Below are 21,814 nucleotides of genomic sequence, written 5' to 3'. Positions count from 1 at the left end.
TGTATCTTACCACAGAGCCAGGAGTGTCACAGCTTTTCTTCAGGAGATCAGTTCTATGACATGGCCCCACCAAACAGTCCTGATCTCAATCCAACTCAGAATTTATGGTGGAAATTTGGAGGGGGGGGGTCCCTGACAAGACTCCATCCTGCAAACGTGAGCTGTCAGTTGCAATTTGAGAAAGCTGGAACCATATTGATACAAAGTGTTGTTTTTCTTCAGTCAAGCCTGCTCCTCCTCAGATAATTCAGGCTGTCATAAAGGCCAGAGGAGGTTCAACAAAGTACTAATTGTTCATTTTCTTTGCCGTTCTAGCTCATGATTTTTGTCCTCATCCCATAATTTTTTTCATTTGCTGGATACGAACAAAAAATATTCCAATACACAAAAGAATTTGTTCAGGGTTTTATCTACGATTTGTTTATTTTCTACAAAGTAAAAAAAAAGTGGACAAACATCCTCCAAGTGTGATGATTGTGAGGGTCAATAAAACAGAGGGCAGTTATGGCAGAGTGTTATTTCAGTGCATTATTATGCGACACGCTTTTCCTCTGCAGCTCGTGAGACCAAAGGTAAAAGTCAGTTAAGACGATCTTCGTAGCTGGTTTTCCTGTGCAGTTCTGTAGCTGCCTTTCATGAGGCTTGTCTTCCATCAGCATGTGTGTGTGTGTGTGTGGACGCATGCTGACAACAGAATCTCAGTCATTATGGTGTGTTTGGGTTATGACAGGGCACTCACACGCCACATGAGGGTGAGGGTGTCTGTAAGCTATGCAGGGATGTTATCTCCTGCTGACAAGAAAGACAGAAGAGGGAAAAGACAATATGTTTTCTTACAACACAATTCACATGAAAGTTCAGTTCATACTTGTGCCAGTTTTTTCTTAAGCGCCTCAAACCTTTTTTTTTTCCATGATGTCACCAGCAAACAAATACAGTGCATCCAAGACGCTCTTATCAATTGTTTCATTACTTTCATGTGCATGTAAATATGCCAATAAACATGTTATGTACTGCATCTGTGGTGTCAGTTTTCACTTGAAGACATGTACAGCTACTGAGATGAGACTAATGAGACTACAAGTTTAAAAGAGCTGATCAATATCACAAAGTATGAACTCTGAGTTAATGGGAAATGAACTTGTGAATCCTGATAATTATCAGACAAAAACAATGCTACAAGGCAACTGTGTTCATCTGGACGTCTCTTGCTAAGTAGGCTGGTGAGTGGAAATGAATCTCACCTTAGAAGAATATTGCTAAAAATGTTTTACATTTTTAAGGTTTTTTTGAAATGTTTGGAGTCTGTAGTGGAGTTTGTATCATGAAACTGGAACCAAAGCATGTGTGAATGAGAGATGAGGAGTAGTGACTCATGAGGAAAAGGCTGATCTTTTAATGAATTTCTCAGGGCAAGGCAGTCAAAACAACAACTAACTCCAATATCCTAAAAAGTGAGAGGCAAAATGGTAAATATCAGCTCTGGAGGAACCTTCATCTGTAACTATGAACCATCATGTCACCCAACTTCCACATTTTCATAGTCTCGACCTTATTACAATAGTTTGACAATAAATAAATTACTCAGTGTCACTCTTTTCAAGTCATAATAGTGGATGATATCCATTTCTAACAAACGATCTTTATACCATGTTTTGCCTGGAAATGCCAGCATTACATTTCTGCAGTTTCACATGAGCTCATCATAGGGAACAGTGAGGAGTTGGGATCCATAACTGTCAACACCTTTGCTTGCAAAATCATTATTGCTGAGACTTTTGACTCTGTACATGCAACACTGCACCCTCCTCAGTCATCCCTCTGAACAGGCTCATCAAAGCTGACAGAAGATTTAACGAGCGTCCTCTTGTGTCCAACCCCAGACATGACTTTAATCCAGTTAGGTTGGTTTCAGGTAGAAACATAACGACATTACAACAGTCTGTCTCGTCTTGACTTGATCGACTCAAGTCAGTGTTATCTGTGAGCCCAGCATGCTGTGCACCACCAACACAGGAACTGGGTGGAGGAATAGTGAGCAACATGTTCCTATGAGTTCATTTCAGTGTTTATTACACTGTAGTTGGATCCTTTAGATGCTCCGGTCGCTTCCAGTGTTCTGCAAAGCAGTCACGCCTGATATACAGTTCAGTTTGCAAATGGAGAAACACCTGCATGACCAGATAAAACCCTCCCACATGACATGCATGTTCTGCGTGTCTCCAGGTGAGGATGAGCACAGAAAAAAACATTTAAAAATCCCCAAACTTCTATCACATTCAGTCTGCCACCCTTCACCTGCTGCCACTTCAAACTCCGTCATCACTCAGCACAGAGACTCTCCTACTCGTCTCCTCCAACGTCAGGCCTTCTGTATTTGTTCAGAGACTCAGCATGTTTCTCCCGCAGAATTTCTGTCTGCTTCTTAAAACCGTTGGCCCTGGGAAACAGCACAGAACGCACCTGAAGACTCCGTATTTAAGCGAAACAAAACCCACAGAAATTTACTGTGACCAGCCAAATGTGCCATGAAGAAAAACGAATTAATGTAAAGCAGTTTTATGGGCCCTCACCTGGCTCTCTCTTTGGATTTATTGTAAATTTCTGTGATGACTTGATCTTTCTTGTCCATGAAGTTGTTGTGCATGTCTTCCAATTTCCTGAGTCAGAAAAACACTTCATTTAAGACACCACGGACAGGATAACTTTGCACAACCTAAAAAGTTGCTCAGCTGGCGCTCAGTGTGCTCAGTTGTATTTATGAGTTTGTGCAGCTGTTATAACAGCTCTTCAGATCACAAAGAAGTCACTCTCCACAAACACAAGTGGCACCGAGTCCACGTGCGAAAACAAATACAAGGACACAAGGCATGAGGTTGTGCCAAGACGCACGGCATGGAGACGTGTCCGCAAACAAACCCATTCATTCGGATGTGACTGTGCTGGAAAAGAAAACATGAATTCAGAAAACGAGATGCATGGGCTGCAGTGGGAAGTCTGACACGAGATTGTAAATTGTGTAAATGGAATTAAAATATCAAGATTTTAAGTTTATCACCAAAAACAAAAGCGCACACTAAGAATTGCGTCTTCTGTTTTACCTGAAAAAGACTAAGTGGGCTCCGACGCTGAGCAACATAGTGATGACGCAGTAGCCCACCAAGCGGAAGTTCCTCCTCCGCCTCCTCTGCCACTCCTCCCTCGTCATGTCCTGAGCGTGAGACTGGTGAACCTGCTCCCAGTAACGCATGCTCTCCTGAGTTTCCGATCTGATTGGGAAAGTAGTCGAAGAAGAAGAACCAGAGCATCAAAAACAAAGGTGGGACTATAAATGTTAGGTAGTGTAAAAAACTGACTATAATGCAAGGCCTAAAGTGGCAAGTCTGAGTGATGTAGAGTTACTGGGTCAAAGATTTTCATCTGTTCAGTTGTGATGGACAAAAAAACGTTTTCGAATTCTGACTCTACCGTTTTCAGCTGTACTTTTCGGTTTTGCTTTATTCTAAAAATTGAGTAAAACTTGTGATGTGAAATCTCAAGTAGTTTAAGTAGACACATAACTTGTTGAACTGGTCAAAGTCTGAGCCAAAGGCACAGTTTTTACTTGTTGTTCACAAGGATGAACAAAACTTGAAACTATGCAGCATAGAAATATGAATCAAAAAACTCTGGCCAATAATTGCAGGGGTTTTCCATATTTGGAAAAGTGCAGAAATTGATTCTGACAACAGCACATTTAGTTAATCAGTCTTCACAAGAACAGCATGTACAACGAGGGCATTTCATGAAAAACTGCCTCAAGTCAAAGTTGGATTAAAGCTATTAAAAATAAGTCCTCTCTCCGCAGGGGAACGTCAGTCAGTTGCCTTTTTTTATCCTGCACTAACGCTAATACTAAGAAGCACAAACTGGCAGACTGTGTGTATTTTCACCTGGCTGTGTAGCTGGCGTGACTGGAGGAAGACCTAAAAGCTTGGCCCCCGCTGGATGGATGTCTGATTTTGATGTCATACTCCTTCCTGCTCAGGTCCTTGCTCAGCACTCGGTAGGCCTCGTTCAGCTCCACAAACTTGCTGTGCAGCTCTTGGTTGGATGGGTCGCTGTCTGGGTGCAGCTGCATGACAGTAATGAGGACTACTGACCAAACCAACCAATGAAACAAGGCACACTGTGATGCAGCCATTTACGCACAAAAATATACTTTCTCTGTTCAACAAATGAATGCACGCTTATGTTGCAGTTTTATTCCATTAAGGGGCAGTTGTGTCAACCTTCAATTATGCCCAAAACCAGGTTAAAAAGGTTAATACACATACACATCCTTATTTACACAGGGAGCAGCGACATGAAAACAAACAATCAGGAGAATCATTGTGGGAACAGTTGCAAAACAGTTTGCAAAGAAACTCGGCAGTGAAAGTCTGCCCTCGTGTGGCCAGACGTTTTCTCAAAATGCACAGTTTGTTATTAAATCCTACCTTCTTAGATTTGTCAAAAAAAGCACTTTTAATTTCCTCCAAGTTGGCATCAGATTTAACTCCCAGGAGATCATAGTAGTTCACAGCTTTTCTGTGGTGACAAAGTTAAGAAGTCATTAAGTCGTTTTCAGTCATTCTGATTTACTACACAAATACGCAAACATATTATATACATCGCTCTTCCTTTCTCTCTATATATGTGTATGTATGTATACACACACACACACACACCGAGCCTACCTATGTGCATAGCTTTGGGAGAGGAGGCGCAGCCCACTCTTATAACACCAAAGGCAACTCTGGCATAGACGGAGCTGAGCCTCCAGTTGCATGATGGTAAATGTCTGAGGTTCAACACAGAGGGCCTGTACACAGAAGACAGATGTTAACATCAGCCACGACAGAAAGAAAGACCATTACAGGAGAGGCAGGGGGACATCTGAAACCGAAATATTAACTACTCAGCCTGCACAGCATTTCAAATATGTTCATGTTGCACTTTAAGTCTGTTCATTTTATCAGATATGTAGAATTCACCATTTAGGTAATTTAATGAAAATGAATAGAAACAAATTGCCTTTCTAAGTCTTACCATATAAGCAATATCTAAAATCCTTGTAAATACTGACTATATTTTGTGCCTGTAAAATGCAACATATTGTTAAGTTAAATTACTGAACTGCCCAAATCAACCCAACCATTTAGCTTCAAAACATACAGATAAGTCTGCTTTCCTTTCTTTACCTTTCAGTGTGTTTCCACTGAAACTGATGCTGTCAGCAGCTGTGTCCTCATCTGCTGACACGTGACCTGATTTGGGACAACAACAGGGGGCGAGATGAGTGAAATGTTTTAAAAGCAGGACTCTGACACTGACCAACCAACACCAGCAGCTGATCCTGTGATCTCTCCTTTTCTCTGTTGAAGCATATTTATTCACTTTGACATCACTCAGTTTTGTTGCAGGGGTCGTATTCACTCTGTATTAAATTAAAACTGACGTGAGTTGATTTCATTAGCCACCATCGAGTGCAGAGTGACTGTTTTGTCTGAATATGGGTCATTAGATGAAGAGAAAGAGCAAGCAATGCCGGGAACATTTCGTTCTGCTACCTGAACAGCAGAGCTAAAAGTAGTCGGTTAGGTGCCCGACAGCTATTCGGAGCTACAGCTAACATGCTAACAATGATCTAATGTAGCTAGCGGTGTTGTGTGAAAAATTAGAAATCATTAAACTATGCCGCAAAGTTTGGTTAAGTATAAACTCAGCGTTTAAACAAAGTAAGGTGACATACCAGCAGAACTCAGTTTCATAACAGTAGCTGTACCGTGAGGCCTTTACGTAAACTCAGCTCAGTGAAACTAGCCAAGGGAAAACCGGAAAATAGGATTATCTCCCTTCAAAATAAAAGATAAGTTTTTGTTTGTTTGTTTTCACAATGTATTAGAGTAACCATGGCACATACAATGTAGGGACACGCTGCTGTGATTAAATAAATATTAAGCAGAACCCACAGCATAATAATTGTAGAAATGTAAATATGTCTGACCCTATGGTCAAGGCCTATGTAGCACAAAATAAGCTTAAATTCTATTAAAGTATAATTTATGTTAATAACCAACAATTGCAATTTATTTAAAAAAATAATATTTCTTATACAAAGTGTTTTTACAGTAGTATTTTATTTGCAATGCTGTTTAATTGTATCTTGTAATGAATATCCTAGAGAACGTTGTTTTAAAATGCTTTTTTCAACATGTTTGAATGATTGATTGGGACCGGAAGTTGTCGTTGATTGTAGGTGACTTAACACATCACAAACACGTCACTTGTTGGTTTTCCCAGGATTTTAACCCTGTTGTGGCCGTGTTCATCTACAGAGGTGAAATATAGGATTTATGTAAAGTCCTCATCAGTATAACTTTAATACAACATATCAGATACAAAGTGTTTTTTTTAAATATAGACAATAATTATAATAATATAACATTTAATATAATAATAACATTTTAAGCAGCCGTTAGTTATTTTTTATTTGACCTGCAGTTCAGATTCTTAGTCACTAGGTGGTGATAATGAGCACATTCTTTCCTCTACCCAATAAAAGAGGAAGAAACTATAGTCTGCTATTTGGCATGGACTTCCACCTTGGAAGGTAAGAGAAAACCACACTATTTGGTCCCAAATTTAACAGATTGTGATAGTTGTCCAGGTTAACATTACATATTACAAAATAATAGCATTATAGTTTTACATAATAATCTTCTATGTGCGCTTAGTTTACACGGTCCTTCTCCTGGTGGTGTTTCAGTCCAGGATGAACTGAGACTGAGCTTGACAGTTTGACTTGTTAACAACATTTAAGCTAACTGAAGTAAATCTGTAACGACTTGCATTAGCGTTGACAAATCTGGATGAAAAGTCTGATCTGTGGGATTCAGCGCAATTGATTGTAACCGGAAAAAACTGCTTCCTGGAAGTCACTCTATTTTGATTTTTATCTCATCTTGGCTCTTTTCCAAAGACTGAAATGTTGCAACTCGCGTTATATCGGCTTTAAATGGGCTGTATGATCCAATGTTATTTAATATTTTTTAAAAGGCAAAATAAACAGTACAAAAAAAGGTAAGCTAAACCATACGCTACATATGCTGTACGGGTAGTCTCTTCAACAAGTTGCTGTCACTACAGGTGTTTCACACCTGAGTGAACACCTGCTGTGACACCACAGACTGAGACAGCTGGGTAGCCTGATCACTGCTGACTGAAATGTTACTCCCATTTTATATGTCTACATCCCTGATTCCGAAATAGTTGGGAGGCTGTGTGTAACATAAGTGTGTGAGCATGACTTTACGGCACTTTTAAAACAATTTTTTTTGGACATGAAAATGATAAATATGTGATTGTTCCAGAAAATGAGTGAATGTGTCTTTGCTTACCTCTTTACTCTTTTTATGTTTGCTGTGCTTTAACGCTTCAACTGTTACAGTAATTTGATAATACGGATAATAATTACTGAACATTTGGACTTACCAAACACCTGTAATCAAATTCAACAGCTCAAATAACTATAAACAAAAACAGCAGGTCATTGGATTTTCTTTTTTTTTTTTCTTAAAGTGCTGTGGAGAAATAAACAAACATGAATGTAAGGGTTTGATTAGACTCCACTGCCTGAATTTGTGTGTTTTTGATCTGTGTCTGTGAAGGGAGAGCTCAGAAGAAGTAAACCTGGACATTGTTATCCAAACATTTTCTGTTTCAGGTCTTTACAACACATCTATAACTTCTGGTTCTTTCCTGTGCATTTTGTTTACTTAGCAGAAATGTTATTATTATTATTATTATTATTATTATCATTGCAGAACTGCAGTGCAGAGTGTGATGATGGTGATCCACACTGAAGAGTAATGGACTCTGAGGTGTCTGTGCTGCTGCACTGTGCAGCCTGGAAGGGACTTCTGGAGTCTGAAGTACAAGTTGAGCTCTCTGAAAGGTAGGAACATAATTCAGCCTTCTAAAACTGGTTCAAACCAGAGAGTTACATAATTGTAAAGCCTTTCATTTTAACAACATAGTAGCTCAAGCGTGTGATGTAACCGCTGAAATTAAAATCCCCTCAGTCAGAACTGACGCAGATGATACACATCGCACAGCATACTCTAGATAGTCTGGATATGTTCTGCATTTTCCAGTTATCAACAAATCCCATACAAAGACCAAAACCAGCTATATTATGGCTGAAAATAGTCCTCATTAAATGCACTTCCTGTTTGAGTTACAAGTGAGCTGTTTTAGTCTTTGAATTCTCCTTGAAATGTTATGTTTCGGATTCCTTTCTAATGAATTACATTTTCAGCAGTAACCAGTGGACATGGCAGGAAAGTGTTTTTATGGGATTTGACGACAAGGTTGTTTTCCTTACTCGTCCTCTCTCCAGGTTTAACAGGCAGACTGATCCGTGTTTGGAGCGTCAAATAGAGGAGGTGTGGACACAGCGGGTGTCCAAGGAGCCGTGGCTTTTCAACGGGTCCAAATTCAGACTGCACTCTTTCTGCTTGTCCACTCCTGCGAGTGCCTCGTCATCCTCTGTTTCTCTTAAACACCTGCCCTGCACTCATTCACCTGACATCTCCGTTTTAGCAGAGAATCAGGTTGGGGAATTCAGCAGCAGCAAAAGAATGGGGAGGGATTTGTGTACTTGCGACTCTCTGCCTGACACTAATCAGAACAGTTTGGACGAAAGAAACAGATCCGTGAATCAGGCGGAAAATACATCAAACACAGAGGATCAAGAAGCTGGGCCGCTCCTCACTCTGAGACTTGGCCTGACATGTTACAAGGACTACCTGGGAACAAACTGGTCGTGTCGAGCGGCAGAGCTCCGTCAGCTGGGAGAGGTGGAGTTCGGTGATCCTCTGGCTCTCCTGGCTCAGCCTCTGGGTGTGGGCGCCATCCTGTGTACAGATGATGGTCAGGTGGTGTTGATTCGAAGGAGCCAGAAGGTGGCAGAGGCAGGGGGTCTCCTGGACATCCCCGGAGGTCACCCAGAGCCAAAGGTGAGGAGTACTGAAAGTGAAGTGTCAGTAATATGGTACATGTGTTATTTATCCCATCGCACCGTCCTCAGGTGGTGTGTGAGCGTCTGGGCCAGGCGGTGTGTGAGGAGCGGATCAGCGTGGACATGATGCAGCAGAGGCTCGTCGTCGCGGAGCTCTTCTCGTCTGTGTGCGCTGAGATCAGAGATGAGGTGGGTTTCTCTGCTTCATGTCATGTCAAGCTGATGTTGGGTCACTCAGCGAGCCACACTATGGTCGCCTCACTGATGTGACTCTTTTCTTCCGTGTCTGCGAGGTGCTGCTAAGAGCTCAACAAGATGACTTATGAGAATGCAAGACTCTCTCTTTCACTGCTGTGCAAAACATTGGCTGAAGTTAATAATCATTTTTGTGTGTAATTAATATACTCTTTTTTTTTTTAATTAATCGGTTAATAAAATCTGCGGAAAAAAGTCAATTACAAATTCTCAAATGTTTTCGCATTGCTTGATTTGTCCTAAAGCCAAAAATATTCAGTTTACTATCATGTAAGAAAAGGAGAAACGTCAAATCCTCACAATTTGGTGGCTCCAGTCAGCTTTTATTTGGATTTTTACTTTTTACTTAAATGAATAAGACAATTCAGTTATCATCAGAATTGTTAATGATTCATTTTGTGTTGACTGACGTATCGATAATTGTTTCAGCACTAGCTTGAAAAGGTTAAATGTTACACTCTTTCAGCTGTTCAGTGTTAAGAAATCTATAGATGAAAAACAAGCTGAAAAGACTGTTGTTGAAAGATCAATAAAACAACTGGGAATAAATGTACAAACTCACAATGAACTTTTTAATTACGGTAATCAGGGAGGATTTAGTTAGTTCAGTGACTTTAGTTAGTCCTGATGAAAACCAGTCGGAGGTCAGTCACCATTTGTTTAGAATTGATAAAGAGAACCAAAACTAAAATCTATGACGCTCACTTTTCATTTAATCCATCACTTCCTTCATCCTCCCGTCTGTCCGCAGGTCAATATTCCTCTGATCTCCCTTGGAGAGCCTGTCCTGATGGGCGTCGCTCTGAATCACACCAGCGCCGGCCGACCGAGCGCCGAGTTCTACGTCAGGTACTCATTCCTTCGCTTATGACCTCTAATATACACGTCAGAACTGTTATCTCATACAGAAGCAGCTCACATGGTGGAGATGACAGGATTAGTTGTCATCGATATGATTCTGCTCACGCATTAACTGTGTAAAGGCATCACTAATGCAGTCAGCGTGTAAAGATTTGTGAGTCGGTGGCTCAAACAACAACAAATGTGAACACTGAGTGGTTGTAAAAGCATTCATGTACTCATACACAGAGCCAGAAACGAGCAGAAAACAGGGGCTGCACATTAAGCTGCTGCATTTCTTTTCTGATGTGATGTTCATCTTTATTGTCCTTGTTAAATAAACAAATAATTAAATATTTAATGGAGGTTGTGAGAAATAGAATAAATAGAATAAGCTGCGTCCAATTCAAGAAAATCGGTGAATCGGAGAGAAGCCGTCCATTATGACTTTGTATGATTAAATAAACTATTTCTATTTCACCTGGTATGCTGAGATAGCAGCACAAAAGGTGGTAGATAGTTCAAAGCATTATTAAAAACATAGATGGGTTGGGGACAGAGAGCAGATACGTATCAGGCATAATGAGTGTAAGATGTCTGCAGAGATGTGATGAAGGTTTATGAAGATGTAACGTACATCCTGTTATCTCTGCTTTGTTATCAGTTGCTCCTTGACATCTGATGAAGTCAGAAAGTTGTACTGGAAAGGAGGAGCAGAGGCCCACGAGTCCACAGATATCGCCTTCGTGAGCACAACGGTAAGTAATGTGCAGTTACTGATGTTTGGCTGTCTGCATGGCGACTCCTGAATGAAGCTTTGCTGTTCTGGCAGTTGCATTGAAGAGGAAAGCACAGCACAGAACGGGATGTAGACACACACACACACACACGCTGTGTTTTGAATGACATTTGAAACATCCTGAAAGAACCAAAATTTCTGAAACATTTCAGTGATAGTTCATTTGTTGTCCGAGTCTTGTAGGAGGTGTTGCAGCTGGACAGGAGCAGCCCTCTGTGGTCAGAGCTGTGTCCTTCAGCCAAAGGTGCCGTGCTGCTTTATCAGGCGGTGAAGCCTGACGGAGAGCGAGGCCGCAGCAGACGACACGACACGACAATCAGCTGATCGCATCAGAGGACGGGGTCCAGATGATCAAATGTACATACACAAAGACGAATATTTAAAGTTCAGGAATTTATTACTCTTTGAGTTTAAATGCTCTCCGCAATACTGGTGTTAAAACTGTACAGAATACCGTATACTGTTCATCATTTGTACACTGTACAGAAAAAGATCTGTTTTAAAAAAATATTTTAAATAAAAATCTTAAAAATTGATTGGCTGTAGTGTTAAATACTGATTGAATACTACAACACTGATTATCTTTGATCAGCCCACGCAGCAACTCATACTGCGTGCGGTCTGTAGTTCTGTGTGATATTTCTTTCTGATGTATTTAGCTCTCTGTTTTGTTTTTTTGTTTTTTTAAATTAAACGAGCAATTTGTCCTTGTAAACAATGGTAGTGCAGTGGCATCTATTTCCTCTTGCTGCAGGCTTCTTCACCAGTAAACCTTATAACCGCTGTCACCAAAGTCTCCGTAGTAGTAGCAACCCTGATCCTGACAAGCCTCGTTCCACTGAAATGTAAATAACAGAAAAAGCACAATGTGTTTAAGCAACACTCAAGGCTGGTCCTGCTGTGTTCCTTTGCATCTGACCAGCTTAGCTACCATTTAGAAGGGTTTAAAAAGCAGTGACGGTACATGCTAAATGTCTCACAAAACGTGACAAATGTAGTATAACACTATGACACTTTGTAAGTTTTATAAATTAAAATAAATATATATATTTGAGCTTAAACTTTTAATACCATGTCTACATGAGGTATAAGTCAAACCTAAAATTGGCCCTCTGGTGACAATCGGGTGATTTCAACAAAACAACGGCTTTAAAGTGCAGCTAAGCTAAGCTGCATTCGATTTGTACTCGTGTTCGTTTCGCATGTTCGATGACATTTCACAGCACTCACATATCTTGGCTGAGGTCTCCATGGCTGCATGTTGAGTCTCGTGTCGTTCCACCCTAGAAAGACAATAATAAAATAGATTAACATCTGAAAAAACTGTATCACCAAAAAAAGAAAAAAAATACAGCCTGTCATTTCTCACGCTGACCATCAAGTGCAGTCCACTGCATCCTGTGCGAAGGTGGAGGTCCGCGAGGGTGGGGTCTTTTCCTATGAAGTCTGGGCTTCTTCTTCTTCTCCTGTTTGGGGATGGGGGGCAGCAGTCTGCGAGCCTCGTCGTTATACTCCTGCAGGAGCGTCTGTGCCTGTTCCTGAGGCAGCTCGACATACTGCAGCTCCTCCAGCAGGTCGCTCGGCTGCTCCGGGAGACTGCAGCTTGCTGGAGAAAGGAAGCAAAGTTTAAGTTATTCTGTGTGGGAGCCAATCATATGACTCTGCACGTTCAGGTTTGCTACAATTGTCAGTGTTAAGTAAGTCTGTAGTGTAGTTCCATCCTGGATAGACTTGATAGACTGGTTCAAGAGCTCTACATGGATGCCTGTCTCTTTTTGTGAGTGGGTAATATGACTCTCAAAAAGGTCTTAACATCAATATAATGAAATTAAAATTTTCCATCTCTTAGAATCAGATCGACCGCCCACAGCACTGCGTTGGCCTAAGATGGCAGTGAAGTATCAGTATCAGACCTTGGAGTTTGAGCAGGGCGGTCTCCGGGATCTGCTCCCAGTCACTCGTCTGTTGCTGGGCCAGTCGTCTTTTCCACTCATCTGCTGAGGGAAAAACCACCACCACGTGCCGCCTGAAGCCCGCAAACAGCTGCAGCTTGTGACGCCGTGCAGAGAAGAGCACGTTGCACTGAACAACAGAAAGATGACAAACCGAATTTGGTAAGAGAACCCAAGAGGTCCTTGAATTGATCCAAGGAAGCGGTTTTCATTGTTAATGTGTACTTGCTCAGTAGTAAAGAACTACCTGATCGAGGATATAGTTGCCAGGAGTCTGAGCAGCTATCTTAATCAAATCAGTTAGACACTGAGAGGCCTGCTGCAGCCTGCTGTCCCTCTGTCCACCACTCTACGCACACACACAGACACACATACAGCAAACATATTGGAATCAGTAAGTCAGTAACTGAGTATCCTCCTGAATGCCTTTCTGCACATAATATAAAACATGAGAGTGAAGACTGGAGGTCTGACTGACAATCATACAAGCGAGCAGCTCCTCTGTGCCCAGCAGTCTGTACTGTTTCTCTGGATGCTGTTTCATGTGAGTCCTGGCCCAGTGACTCTTCCCAGAACCAGGAAGACCAACCATCAGCAACACCTGGAGGGCGGGAAGGAGGGACAGATTCAAAGATAATGTCTCATAATGATGACTTTCATAGGCTGTTTGAAAATAACCAAAAGATGTTCTTTTTAGCTATGCTACCTTCATGGAATGTCTGTCGATCGGTAGTTCATTCATTCATTATCTCTCACCTCACACTGTGCTTTCAAGGCAGGAGCCAATGTACCGCGAACTCTCTGCCCAGCGGGAAGAGCTGCGAGTGGCATAAACCCTGGAGGGCCGGGATACCAGGGAGGAGAAGTGGGGTCCAGGTGAAATCTCACTGAACAGCTCTTACAGAGAACGTGAGGGAACAGAGCTCGACCCAGTGGCACAGAGGCGCCCAGAGAAAAGGCTACACCCATGAAACGGCCGTTCTTATGGAAAGAGATCTCAATGGAACCATCTGTGGACAAAGACTGTCACATAAACACACATAGTAGAGATTAGAAAAAAAATAAATGTCCTCTTACTAGTCCAAACCAAAACTAGATCTGCCAACACTGAGTACATAGAGAGTCGAACAGAAAAGTGTCACTCACAGCGTAACAGCCAATGATGTCCCCCACTGAGAAAGGCTCTCCAAACTCTTCCTCCGTCCCACCTGACACTTTTTTACCACGCCCATCATAAGCAAAAGAGAATTCATCTTCACCTGGTATGACACCAATAGGAAACCAGAAGGACAAAGAAGTAAAGGATCTTAGAATAGAAAGAACAGAAAGAATGACCACATCTCGTTAAAATGCGCATCAGTGCAAATAAATTCCCCTGGTGAATACCAGGTGAGCCTAAGATGATCCTTACCCAGCAGCAGAGAGGTGTTGGCCATTGACCAGCCAACTCTCAGGCCATGAGGATTTGTGTCCTCTTGTTCCTCCAGCTGTGAAGTCAACAACTTCTTCTCCAGCCTCACCTCAAAGCCCACCCTGCCCTGCAGCACCCCGTGGGTCAGCCTGCAGCCTGACCACAGCGAGGGGAATCGAGCCCAGAACCGCGGCTGACCGCATGCACATTCGGGCCCCATTTGGAAATGGAGATGACTGTCATCTGTGCCAACAGTAAGGAAAGTCAGGAATTGCACTTTTGCCTCTGCACTGCCCTCATGACTTCACATTTTATCTGAAGAAACACCAACTTCTGGGACTATTTTCTTAACAAAATTAATTGATCACAGTTCAAAATATTAACTAAATCAGGCCTGTTTCATGTTGCTGTTGTACCAGAAAGGGTTAAGTGTTAGACTTACATGGATTTAATCTGACTTCATCTTCATCTTCCTCCCTTGTCTCCTCTCTGTCCACCGGGGGTTGTGGAGATTTGGCTCTGGTTGAAAAGAGATAGAGATGCAGGCTCCTTTATGACAACACCCTTTCCATAAAAGATAAGAAGTTCTTAAAGAGATGTTAAAAATCCAATGGCACTACTGAAGTGACTTTATTTACTGCACAGCTCGTACACATAAATGAAGTCACTGAAACCTTAGAGAAAGTTTGGTTTGCCACCACCTAAAACATACAAAAATATGTGTCCAACAACACATAAGTGGAGGCTTAGGGTCTGCAGAGTCAGTGGCTGTTATCTCAAATCTAAAGCCATGCGTAAAGCTGTGCTATGGATATTCATCAATTATTGGAAAGGTCATTTTAGTAGGCACAAAAATCAGTAAGCTTCTCTGTCAGAGCATCTCGCATCTACAGACACACCAAGCATGTCTATAACATAACCAGCCATCACAATCCATAAAAACCCTGAAACACCTGTTATAAAAAAATAATCCTAACTTGTACTTCAAGTTATCTATTTTAACTTTGAACTGAAGTCAAGTTCGCATTACCTTTTGTATCGTATCTCCTCTTTGAACTCGTAGAAAGCCCTTCCTCTGCACATCTCCTCTGATAACCGGGCTCTCCTGTCCTCTCCGGGACGGTCTGCATTTCCCTGCTGCATCTCAGCCTCTTCCTCCTCTGCTTGGTACACTGGTACACACTCTGAAATAAACTCAGAGCCTCGCTGTGGTGCTGGCAGGACAGTATCAGTCTGTGTGGCAGAATCTGTGAACTCTCGGCTGCTGTCTGGTTTACATCGCGCAGTAACACCAGGTTCGGTTGGTGGTGATGAGGGCGAAGCGCGGACGTCCACTGCCTCCGTCGGTGACAGACGTGTCAATGAGATATCATTTTGTAATTTTAGCCCTTCTTCAACAGCTTCTTCACTTTCTCTTGCCTCTAAAGCAGACCACAACCTGCCTACCAGCTCAGCTTTCAACCCCCTAATGTCCAACCCAAGTTCTTTAAGTCTGGACCGCAGCTCGGGCACTTTTAATTTTTTGATGTCCGCTAGATTCATTGTTGTTTATCGTGTGGATATAAATTCTTCTTATTCGAGTTGCGACTTCTTTAGTAAAAACAGACCCAAAGTAACTGTCGGGAAAGAGCAGTACTTCAGAGCAAAACATCGATTCAATATGGAGCCCTGCTTTGTGATTGGCTCTGTACTTCTTCTTCCTCCTTTTGGCAGATCAGACAGTCGCAGAAGTCTTTACTGCCACCAAGCGGTTAAAAATGTTTATTACACCTGTGTTGACACTTGGACTATCCACCATTTTTAAGGTTAATTCTTCTCTTTTTTCCACTGTCCGTTCCAGTAGGGCACCTTACAACATTTAACACTAAAGTCAGACTAGAGTTTGTGGTGGAAGCATTCAGAGTGTAAAAATAGCAAGAAATTACAAGAGAAATACCTACATTCAAATTCCTAATTAAAGACATGTACAAAACTATTGACAGCCAAAAGGAGTATCAGAAGTAAAAGTACTCTTTCTGGAGAAAAATTCCCCATGTATATCTGCAAAGAAAACTCATTTTAATTCTTTTTTTATTTATATGAGATAATAGATAAGATAAAGATTGTTGTTGACCTAACCTGCTCACTATCTATCTTGCATTTTATGTGTATCTGTCATGTTCCTGCTTTAAAGGCCAGAGGAATAAAGTATGTCACAGCCTGTCTGTCGTGGAATGACCTTCTCAACTTCACTAAAAGACAAACTTATGAGTCAGTATTGAGGTACGTTATGTGAAAGCAACAAGTGCACAAGTTAAGACAACAGGATTTCTGCATGGGAAGTCTTTTATTCAACAAACAAATGCAAAAAAAAAAAAGAACATGACTGAGCACAAACAGGTATAAGAGGTAAAAATCAAGACCACTGTTAGTTATAATACAAAAAACATTTCATGTTACAATTTATTTCAAGCGACATAACTGCCTGATCTCTCTTTACTTCAGATTTCTTGCTCCGCTGTCTGTATATCATGACAACCTTTTGGGTCAATGATAAATGGAAAGAAGAAACAACTTTGAAGCAATTCTTTTAAAAGCTCTGCAAAATTAGTAAATTCTTTCCTCTCCACTGACCCTTTGGGGCTCTGCACAAGTCTCTCTCAATATATCACTGATTGTTTAAAGTTTCTAATCATACCCTGCAGACTCTACATTTGCTCATTTGAGAGGATTTGACTGCTTCATTGACGCCCTGAGAGGTCGTGTCCACACAAACAGCATCATAATGACAATCGTCACAGGAAGAGAGAAGGTCAGCAGTGGTTTTTCCGTTACACAACAGAACATTTGGGTCATGCTCACACAGTGAGCCGGTTTCTCGTACATGGTGGCTCAGTCACACTCTCACCACATGCTTTCAGTGCTGCATCTGAAAATTACACTCAGAACAGTCAACAAAAATGTGTTTTCCCTGATGAGGACACGAATGTGCAAAATGTCATCTGAAATGTAAACAATCATGCATATTAAATATATTCAAAACAGACTGTAAGGAAAAACACCATCTGGTTACTTGTGGTCAAATGATAAGGACAAGCAATCGCTCCTAAATAAGACTGTGCTTATTAGATCACTGAATTCATATAATTTAACTATTCTGATGAGTCTTTCTTTTCGCGTCTCTTCCCTTTTGTCCCAAGACAGAGTTGAGTTTAGTCCCAGTTAGTGCACATCGTTAGCCTCCAGAGGTCTTTGAGGATTTTTTTTTTAAAAGATCAACTGGTATTTATCATTCAGAAAAATACATGCTTAGTTCTGTGATTCAATACGTAAGGGACACAAACAGGAGCTGCACTGTGTTGTCACTGTCATGTGATGCAATGTATTGTAAGTGGTGGCCATGCCCAAACATCTTATTGTTGTATGATAAAGCCTGACAAAACTCCACATCAATATTTGAGGTTTTAAAAATCTAATAACAAAAAACAGATATTTGTAACTATGACAAGATAACCACCCTCCCTTGGTTCTTAAAGAAATTAAATATTTTTGGCAACCAAAATGGTGTATGCGTCGTATACGCTGATGAGTTATGAATTATATCGAAATTAAAGCTTGTCCTAAATGAAACTTAAGACGTCCATATTCTTCATTTCGTAGTAAGTACTACAGAGTGGAAAGAAATGAGGTTCAAAACAAAGTTTAGATGGTTGAGTTAAGTGTACTGTCTCATATCACCAGCCCATGCTCTCTCAGTCAGACTAAGAGTGTGGGTGTTGCTGGGAGAGGTGAGGGGGAGCTGCTATCGGATGGACTGTGTCCCAGCAGCAGCTCCTTCTCTCGGGGGCGACACGGCCTGCTGATGTGCTGGCTGTGAGAGTGGTAGAGCCGCAGGAAAGCCAGGATGGACTGAGCCAGCCACAGAGCCGTCACACACCACAGAGACGCCTGGGGACGCAGGGAGGCATTAATTAAGCTTACAGTCACACAGTAAAAACTTCAAACAAGCTGAAAAGCTGTGTGCACACCCAGCACAGGGCATTAATGCTTTTTTCATCAATGTGTTTTTTCCAGCAGTTCAAATAAGTCTGGTGTTAAGAGGGATTAAGAGGGGCGACATCATGTTTCTTTGCAAGTGGCAGAGAAAAATGTCGCAAAAATCAGTGTGGATAACATCTGCACCGCTGTAGAGGTTGTTGTATGGCAGCTTACAGAAATAATAACTCTTACAGTGCCATATGTCTTTGATTGCTATGAAAAATTCATTTTTCCTGGCAACTACAACGACAACTTCAACGTCAACTGAAGATGACGCTGGGATGCTAAACAAAACAAAATCGCCCTCCTGCCACACTGAAACTGACATGAAAACAATATCAGACTCGATAACGTAGCGAAGCAAAATAGGAATTCAGTCACATGTATCAGGCTCCATCAGATCAGCTGGAGCTAATTACCGTTCAATAATTCAAAAACGGCAACAAAATGAAAAGCTCGCCTGTTCTCCGGGTTAACACGGTCTCTGCAGCTGGTGTCTGCTGAGAGACACGTCATTATGTAACACCACTGCACATGAGTGGACTGTGTGTTTGTGTAGTTCAACAGGGACCAACAGAGTGGTGACTCTGTCAGGTTCATTTCATCAACATTTCCTATATTCTGCTGCTTATCTCATTTTCAGGTTGTAGATTAACATTAAGACTTCTTTGTAGTTATTTTAGCCTTTATTCATGTTGAAAGGAAAACCTAATAAGATTCGATAAGGGATTCAAAAGACTTTTCTACCAGACACTCAGTTTAAATTTGCTAAAATGCTATCAAACATCAAACTAGTCATTACGGCGAAATAAGATCAAAAAGGTTATTGACCATCATTTGTAAGAGTCAACCTGCTGGCTGTCTGCATTGTTAAAATATGAAAAATTTTACAAGAAGAAATATTGAGCTGTTGGATTCACTGAACTGTTCACTCCCACCTGTGCCACACTGAGCTCCGTGTAGAATGATGAGGTGTTCACATCCAAGTAAAGAGGAACAGACTGGGACTCTGCACAGCTGAACACAAACAAACAAATAAACAAAACACACTTTTACAACTGTCTGCTGTGACATTTTGTCAGTCCAACCCAAAGTCTGCATCACCAGCGCTGAGCCATGTGAGCACACAGACCATAATATAACACAAACGTGTCTGTCGTCAGAGATGTTTCCAACTTGATATCCGCCCCTTTACTATCTGTGGTTGCATTGTTTATTGTAGATGATATCAGATATGTCATTTGATGAATTATCCCAAAACAAACATTCTTGTCTCAATCCATCCATTTCTCCAGGGTCATTAAGGAGCTGGAGCCTATCCCAGCTGACTACAGGTGAGAGGCAGGGTTCACACTGAACTGGTCACCAGTCAATCGCAGGGCTGATGCACACAAAGACAGACAACTACACACACCTAGGGGCAAATGTAGAGTAGCCAATTAACCTAATGTGCATGTTTTTGGGATTGTGGGAGGAAGCCAGAGTACCCGGAGAAAACCCATGCAGGCACGGGGAGAACATGCAAACTCCACACAGAGGGCCCAGACCGGGATTCAAACCCAGAACCCTCTTGCTGTAAGGTGACAATACTAACCATCACACCACCATGTGTTCCTCCACAGATTAGTAAGAAAATTTTCTTTCTAGTTCCATCAGAATATATAAATATCAACATTGCAGCTCAAAATTACATATGGAGAATTTTATGAGTACTGCACACTCTAAAGTATTACGGTTACATAATAATGGCAAAAACAACAACATCTATTGCCAGTCATGAGATATCTGAAAATAAAATTATAACAGCTTTTTATTCATAGTGACAGGAGACCCCCCGAGGGGCCCCGTTTCAGAAGGACTCTCGGCCAAAACATCAACATGTGTCTCCCTTCACAGACTTCACAGTTCACCATCACACAGACAGCGTACCTGTATGGCCGTGTGCCGACATCGGTCACGGTGTCGCACCAGGAGACCAGTCCCAGAGACAGGATCGCACTGGCCCCTCCAGACAGGAAGAACACACACACACTCAGCAGTACCGTCAGGAAGGACGAAAACAGGGTGCTGAGTGGGAACACAGTACAGACATCACACATGGAGTCCTTTAGATAAAAACATAAACCAAAAACTATATTTTGGGTATGTGGGTGGACACGCCCAGTAGTGCTGAAACGACTGCTGTTAGAAGCACATTCACAGGAGTGACACACTGCACAGTCATGTACTTACTGAAGAGTGCTGTTATTACAAAACAGAAAGTGATTTCCAGTCTCTAATATATTATGTTTAGTATACTACCATTACTACTACTGGGGGGCAACTAGTACTTTCAGATCTTTAAATAAAAGTAGCAATTCTACAACGTAAAAGTACTCTGCTAATGTAAAAGTTACTCTGTTAAAGTACACAGAATGGCCCATATATGCTACATTACTGTATCATTGATGCATAAGCTGATAAAGGTGGATCTCACTTTAATTATTTTATACTGTTGAAGAGCTTAACCTCTAATTATACGCCATAACGTATTATTTGGCTGATATTGATATTTAGATTGTAATAGTAATGTATTGATGAACGCTGAGTAAATGTACTTAACAGGTAATTACATCCCACCTCTTTACATTACTACAAGTGTGTCAGGCTCCTACTGCTGCTGCAATAAAACAGCAGCTGCACTGGGAAGATTTAGGTCAGTAATATCCCACATATCCGTCGATTAGTGGACTCACTCGTCATGTCGTCCGTGCAGATAGAAGAGGCACCTCCAGCCCTGCGCTGCACCGTACAGCACCGTGAAAATACCGACAAACGTTGCAAACTGGCAGGCTGCCGGTGGGCCCCACTGCTGTACCACCAGGTGAGGGATGTCTCCCATCTGCCCCGTCAGCTCGCTCCGGTTCTCCGACCTCCAGAAGCCGGTGGAGAAGAGTGCGCAGCGGCCTTTAAACGCGGAGCCATTGAGAGCCATGGGAACGACCACCAGCAAACCCGCCACGACGGACAGGGCGTGAGCCGTGCAATGGGCGAGTAGTAACCGTCGGTCCAGCTCCATGTTAGAAGTCAAACAAAATGTAAACTATTCAAGTTGTATACAAAAAATGGCGAGATATGTCAGCACATCCCCGTTTATGTCCCAAGTAACGGTTCCCCCTGTCTTTGGTGATAGATGTTTCAAGAAACTAGGGCGGGGACCAATTCCCCACTCCGCATTCCAACCGTTACACAACGCCCCTCTATGGCAGAGAGGAGGAGGCGGTAGAGAGGTCTCACTCCGTCTCAAACTGTAGGACCCAGAAAAAAATACAAGACGAAGTCCCTTTTTGTTGATAGAGATGTCTGCTAGTTGTTGAGTGGAGCGATACACCTTCTTACACAAGCGATCATTGGTTGCAGTACTACGAATTCCTCCAGTAATGACGTATACTCAGCGGCGGCTGTAAACAATCCCACTGATAGACCTGTGAACTAGTCAAGACTGTTTCTGCCATCTG

At 41.8% G+C, this 21,814-nt stretch overlaps 4 protein-coding genes across 4 annotated transcripts; 1 reads left to right on the top strand and 3 right to left on the bottom strand.

Annotated features, from left to right (window-relative positions):
• Positions 1-1,373: 1,373 nt before the first annotated feature.
• On the bottom strand, positions 1,374-5,866 carry dnajc4 (DnaJ (Hsp40) homolog, subfamily C, member 4). The gene is made up of 8 exons (XM_046405329.1): positions 5,774-5,866; positions 5,223-5,288; positions 4,719-4,843; positions 4,479-4,569; positions 3,933-4,114; positions 3,102-3,269; positions 2,574-2,660; positions 1,374-2,440 (listed from the first exon to the last, which is right to left on the bottom strand). Exons 3-8 carry the CDS (start codon positions 4,808-4,810, stop codon positions 2,344-2,346), a joined length of 717 nt encoding a protein of 238 aa, XP_046261285.1. The 5' UTR covers positions 4,811-4,843; positions 5,223-5,288; positions 5,774-5,866; the 3' UTR covers positions 1,374-2,343.
• Positions 5,867-6,541: 675 nt separating this feature from the next.
• Positions 6,542-11,473, top strand: nudt22 (nudix (nucleoside diphosphate linked moiety X)-type motif 22). Its single transcript, XM_046405326.1, has 7 exons — positions 6,542-6,634; positions 7,848-7,978; positions 8,423-9,041; positions 9,113-9,232; positions 10,050-10,147; positions 10,803-10,896; positions 11,121-11,473. Exons 2-7 carry the CDS (start codon positions 7,893-7,895, stop codon positions 11,259-11,261), a joined length of 1,158 nt encoding a protein of 385 aa, XP_046261282.1. The 5' UTR covers positions 6,542-6,634; positions 7,848-7,892; the 3' UTR covers positions 11,262-11,473.
• Positions 11,316-15,999, bottom strand: si:ch211-107m4.1 (heterogeneous nuclear ribonucleoprotein U-like protein 2). Its single transcript, XM_046405325.1, has 11 exons — positions 15,331-15,999; positions 14,743-14,819; positions 14,301-14,543; positions 14,036-14,148; positions 13,646-13,912; positions 13,368-13,490; positions 13,137-13,238; positions 12,851-13,019; positions 12,313-12,543; positions 12,168-12,220; positions 11,316-11,775 (listed from the first exon to the last, which is right to left on the bottom strand). The coding sequence occupies exons 1-11, from the start codon at positions 15,840-15,842 to the stop codon at positions 11,698-11,700; spliced, it is 1,968 nt and encodes a 655-aa protein (XP_046261281.1). The 5' UTR covers positions 15,843-15,999; the 3' UTR covers positions 11,316-11,697.
• Positions 16,000-16,612: 613 nt separating this feature from the next.
• Positions 16,613-21,549, bottom strand: zgc:153018 (Transmembrane protein 179-like). The gene is made up of 4 exons (XM_046405328.1): positions 21,053-21,549; positions 20,247-20,384; positions 19,256-19,334; positions 16,613-18,227 (listed from the first exon to the last, which is right to left on the bottom strand). The coding sequence occupies exons 1-4, from the start codon at positions 21,373-21,375 to the stop codon at positions 18,036-18,038; spliced, it is 732 nt and encodes a 243-aa protein (XP_046261284.1). The 5' UTR covers positions 21,376-21,549; the 3' UTR covers positions 16,613-18,035.
• Between the last annotated feature and the right edge of the window lie 265 nt (positions 21,550-21,814).

This window comes from Scatophagus argus, chromosome 12, assembly GCF_020382885.2.
Source record: "Scatophagus argus isolate fScaArg1 chromosome 12, fScaArg1.pri, whole genome shotgun sequence".
Lineage (NCBI taxonomy): Eukaryota > Metazoa > Chordata > Actinopteri > Scatophagidae > Scatophagus > Scatophagus argus.
The sequence above is the reverse complement of the archived record's forward strand: the minus strand, read 5'-3'. Positions and strand labels throughout refer to the sequence as shown.

Excerpts from the sequence above, each read along its gene's own strand:
- dnajc4 (XM_046405329.1), bottom strand. The coding sequence starts at position 4,810 with ATGCAACTGGAGGCTCAGCTCCGTCTATGCCAGAGTTGCCTTTGGTGT. Across the intron at positions 4,115-4,478 it reads TTTTTGACAAATCTAAGAAG|CTGCACCCAGACAGCGACCC; the intron begins GTAGGATTTAAT and ends ACTGTCATGCAG. Across the intron at positions 2,661-3,101 it reads GCCCACTTAGTCTTTTTCAG|GAAATTGGAAGACATGCACA; the intron begins GTAAAACAGAAG and ends TTTCTGACTCAG.
- nudt22 (XM_046405326.1), top strand. The coding sequence starts at position 7,893 with ATGGACTCTGAGGTGTCTGTGCTGCTGCACTGTGCAGCCTGGAAGGGA. Across the intron at positions 7,979-8,422 it reads CAAGTTGAGCTCTCTGAAAG|GTTTAACAGGCAGACTGATC; the intron begins GTAGGAACATAA and ends TCCTCTCTCCAG. Across the intron at positions 9,233-10,049 it reads GCGCTGAGATCAGAGATGAG|GTCAATATTCCTCTGATCTC; the intron begins GTGGGTTTCTCT and ends GTCTGTCCGCAG.
- si:ch211-107m4.1 (XM_046405325.1), bottom strand. The coding sequence starts at position 15,842 with ATGAATCTAGCGGACATCAAAAAATTAAAAGTGCCCGAGCTGCGGTCC. Across the intron at positions 14,149-14,300 it reads CAACACCTCTCTGCTGCTGG|GTGAAGATGAATTCTCTTTT; the intron begins GTAAGGATCATC and ends GTGTCATACCAG. Across the intron at positions 13,491-13,645 it reads CCTTGAAAGCACAGTGTGAG|GTGTTGCTGATGGTTGGTCT; the intron begins GTGAGAGATAAT and ends CCCGCCCTCCAG.
- zgc:153018 (XM_046405328.1), bottom strand. The coding sequence starts at position 21,375 with ATGGAGCTGGACCGACGGTTACTACTCGCCCATTGCACGGCTCACGCC. Across the intron at positions 20,385-21,052 it reads CTGCACGGACGACATGACGA|CACCCTGTTTTCGTCCTTCC; the intron begins GTGAGTCCACTA and ends GTTCCCACTCAG. Across the intron at positions 18,228-19,255 it reads CGGAGCTCAGTGTGGCACAG|GCGTCTCTGTGGTGTGTGAC; the intron begins GTGGGAGTGAAC and ends CTGCGTCCCCAG.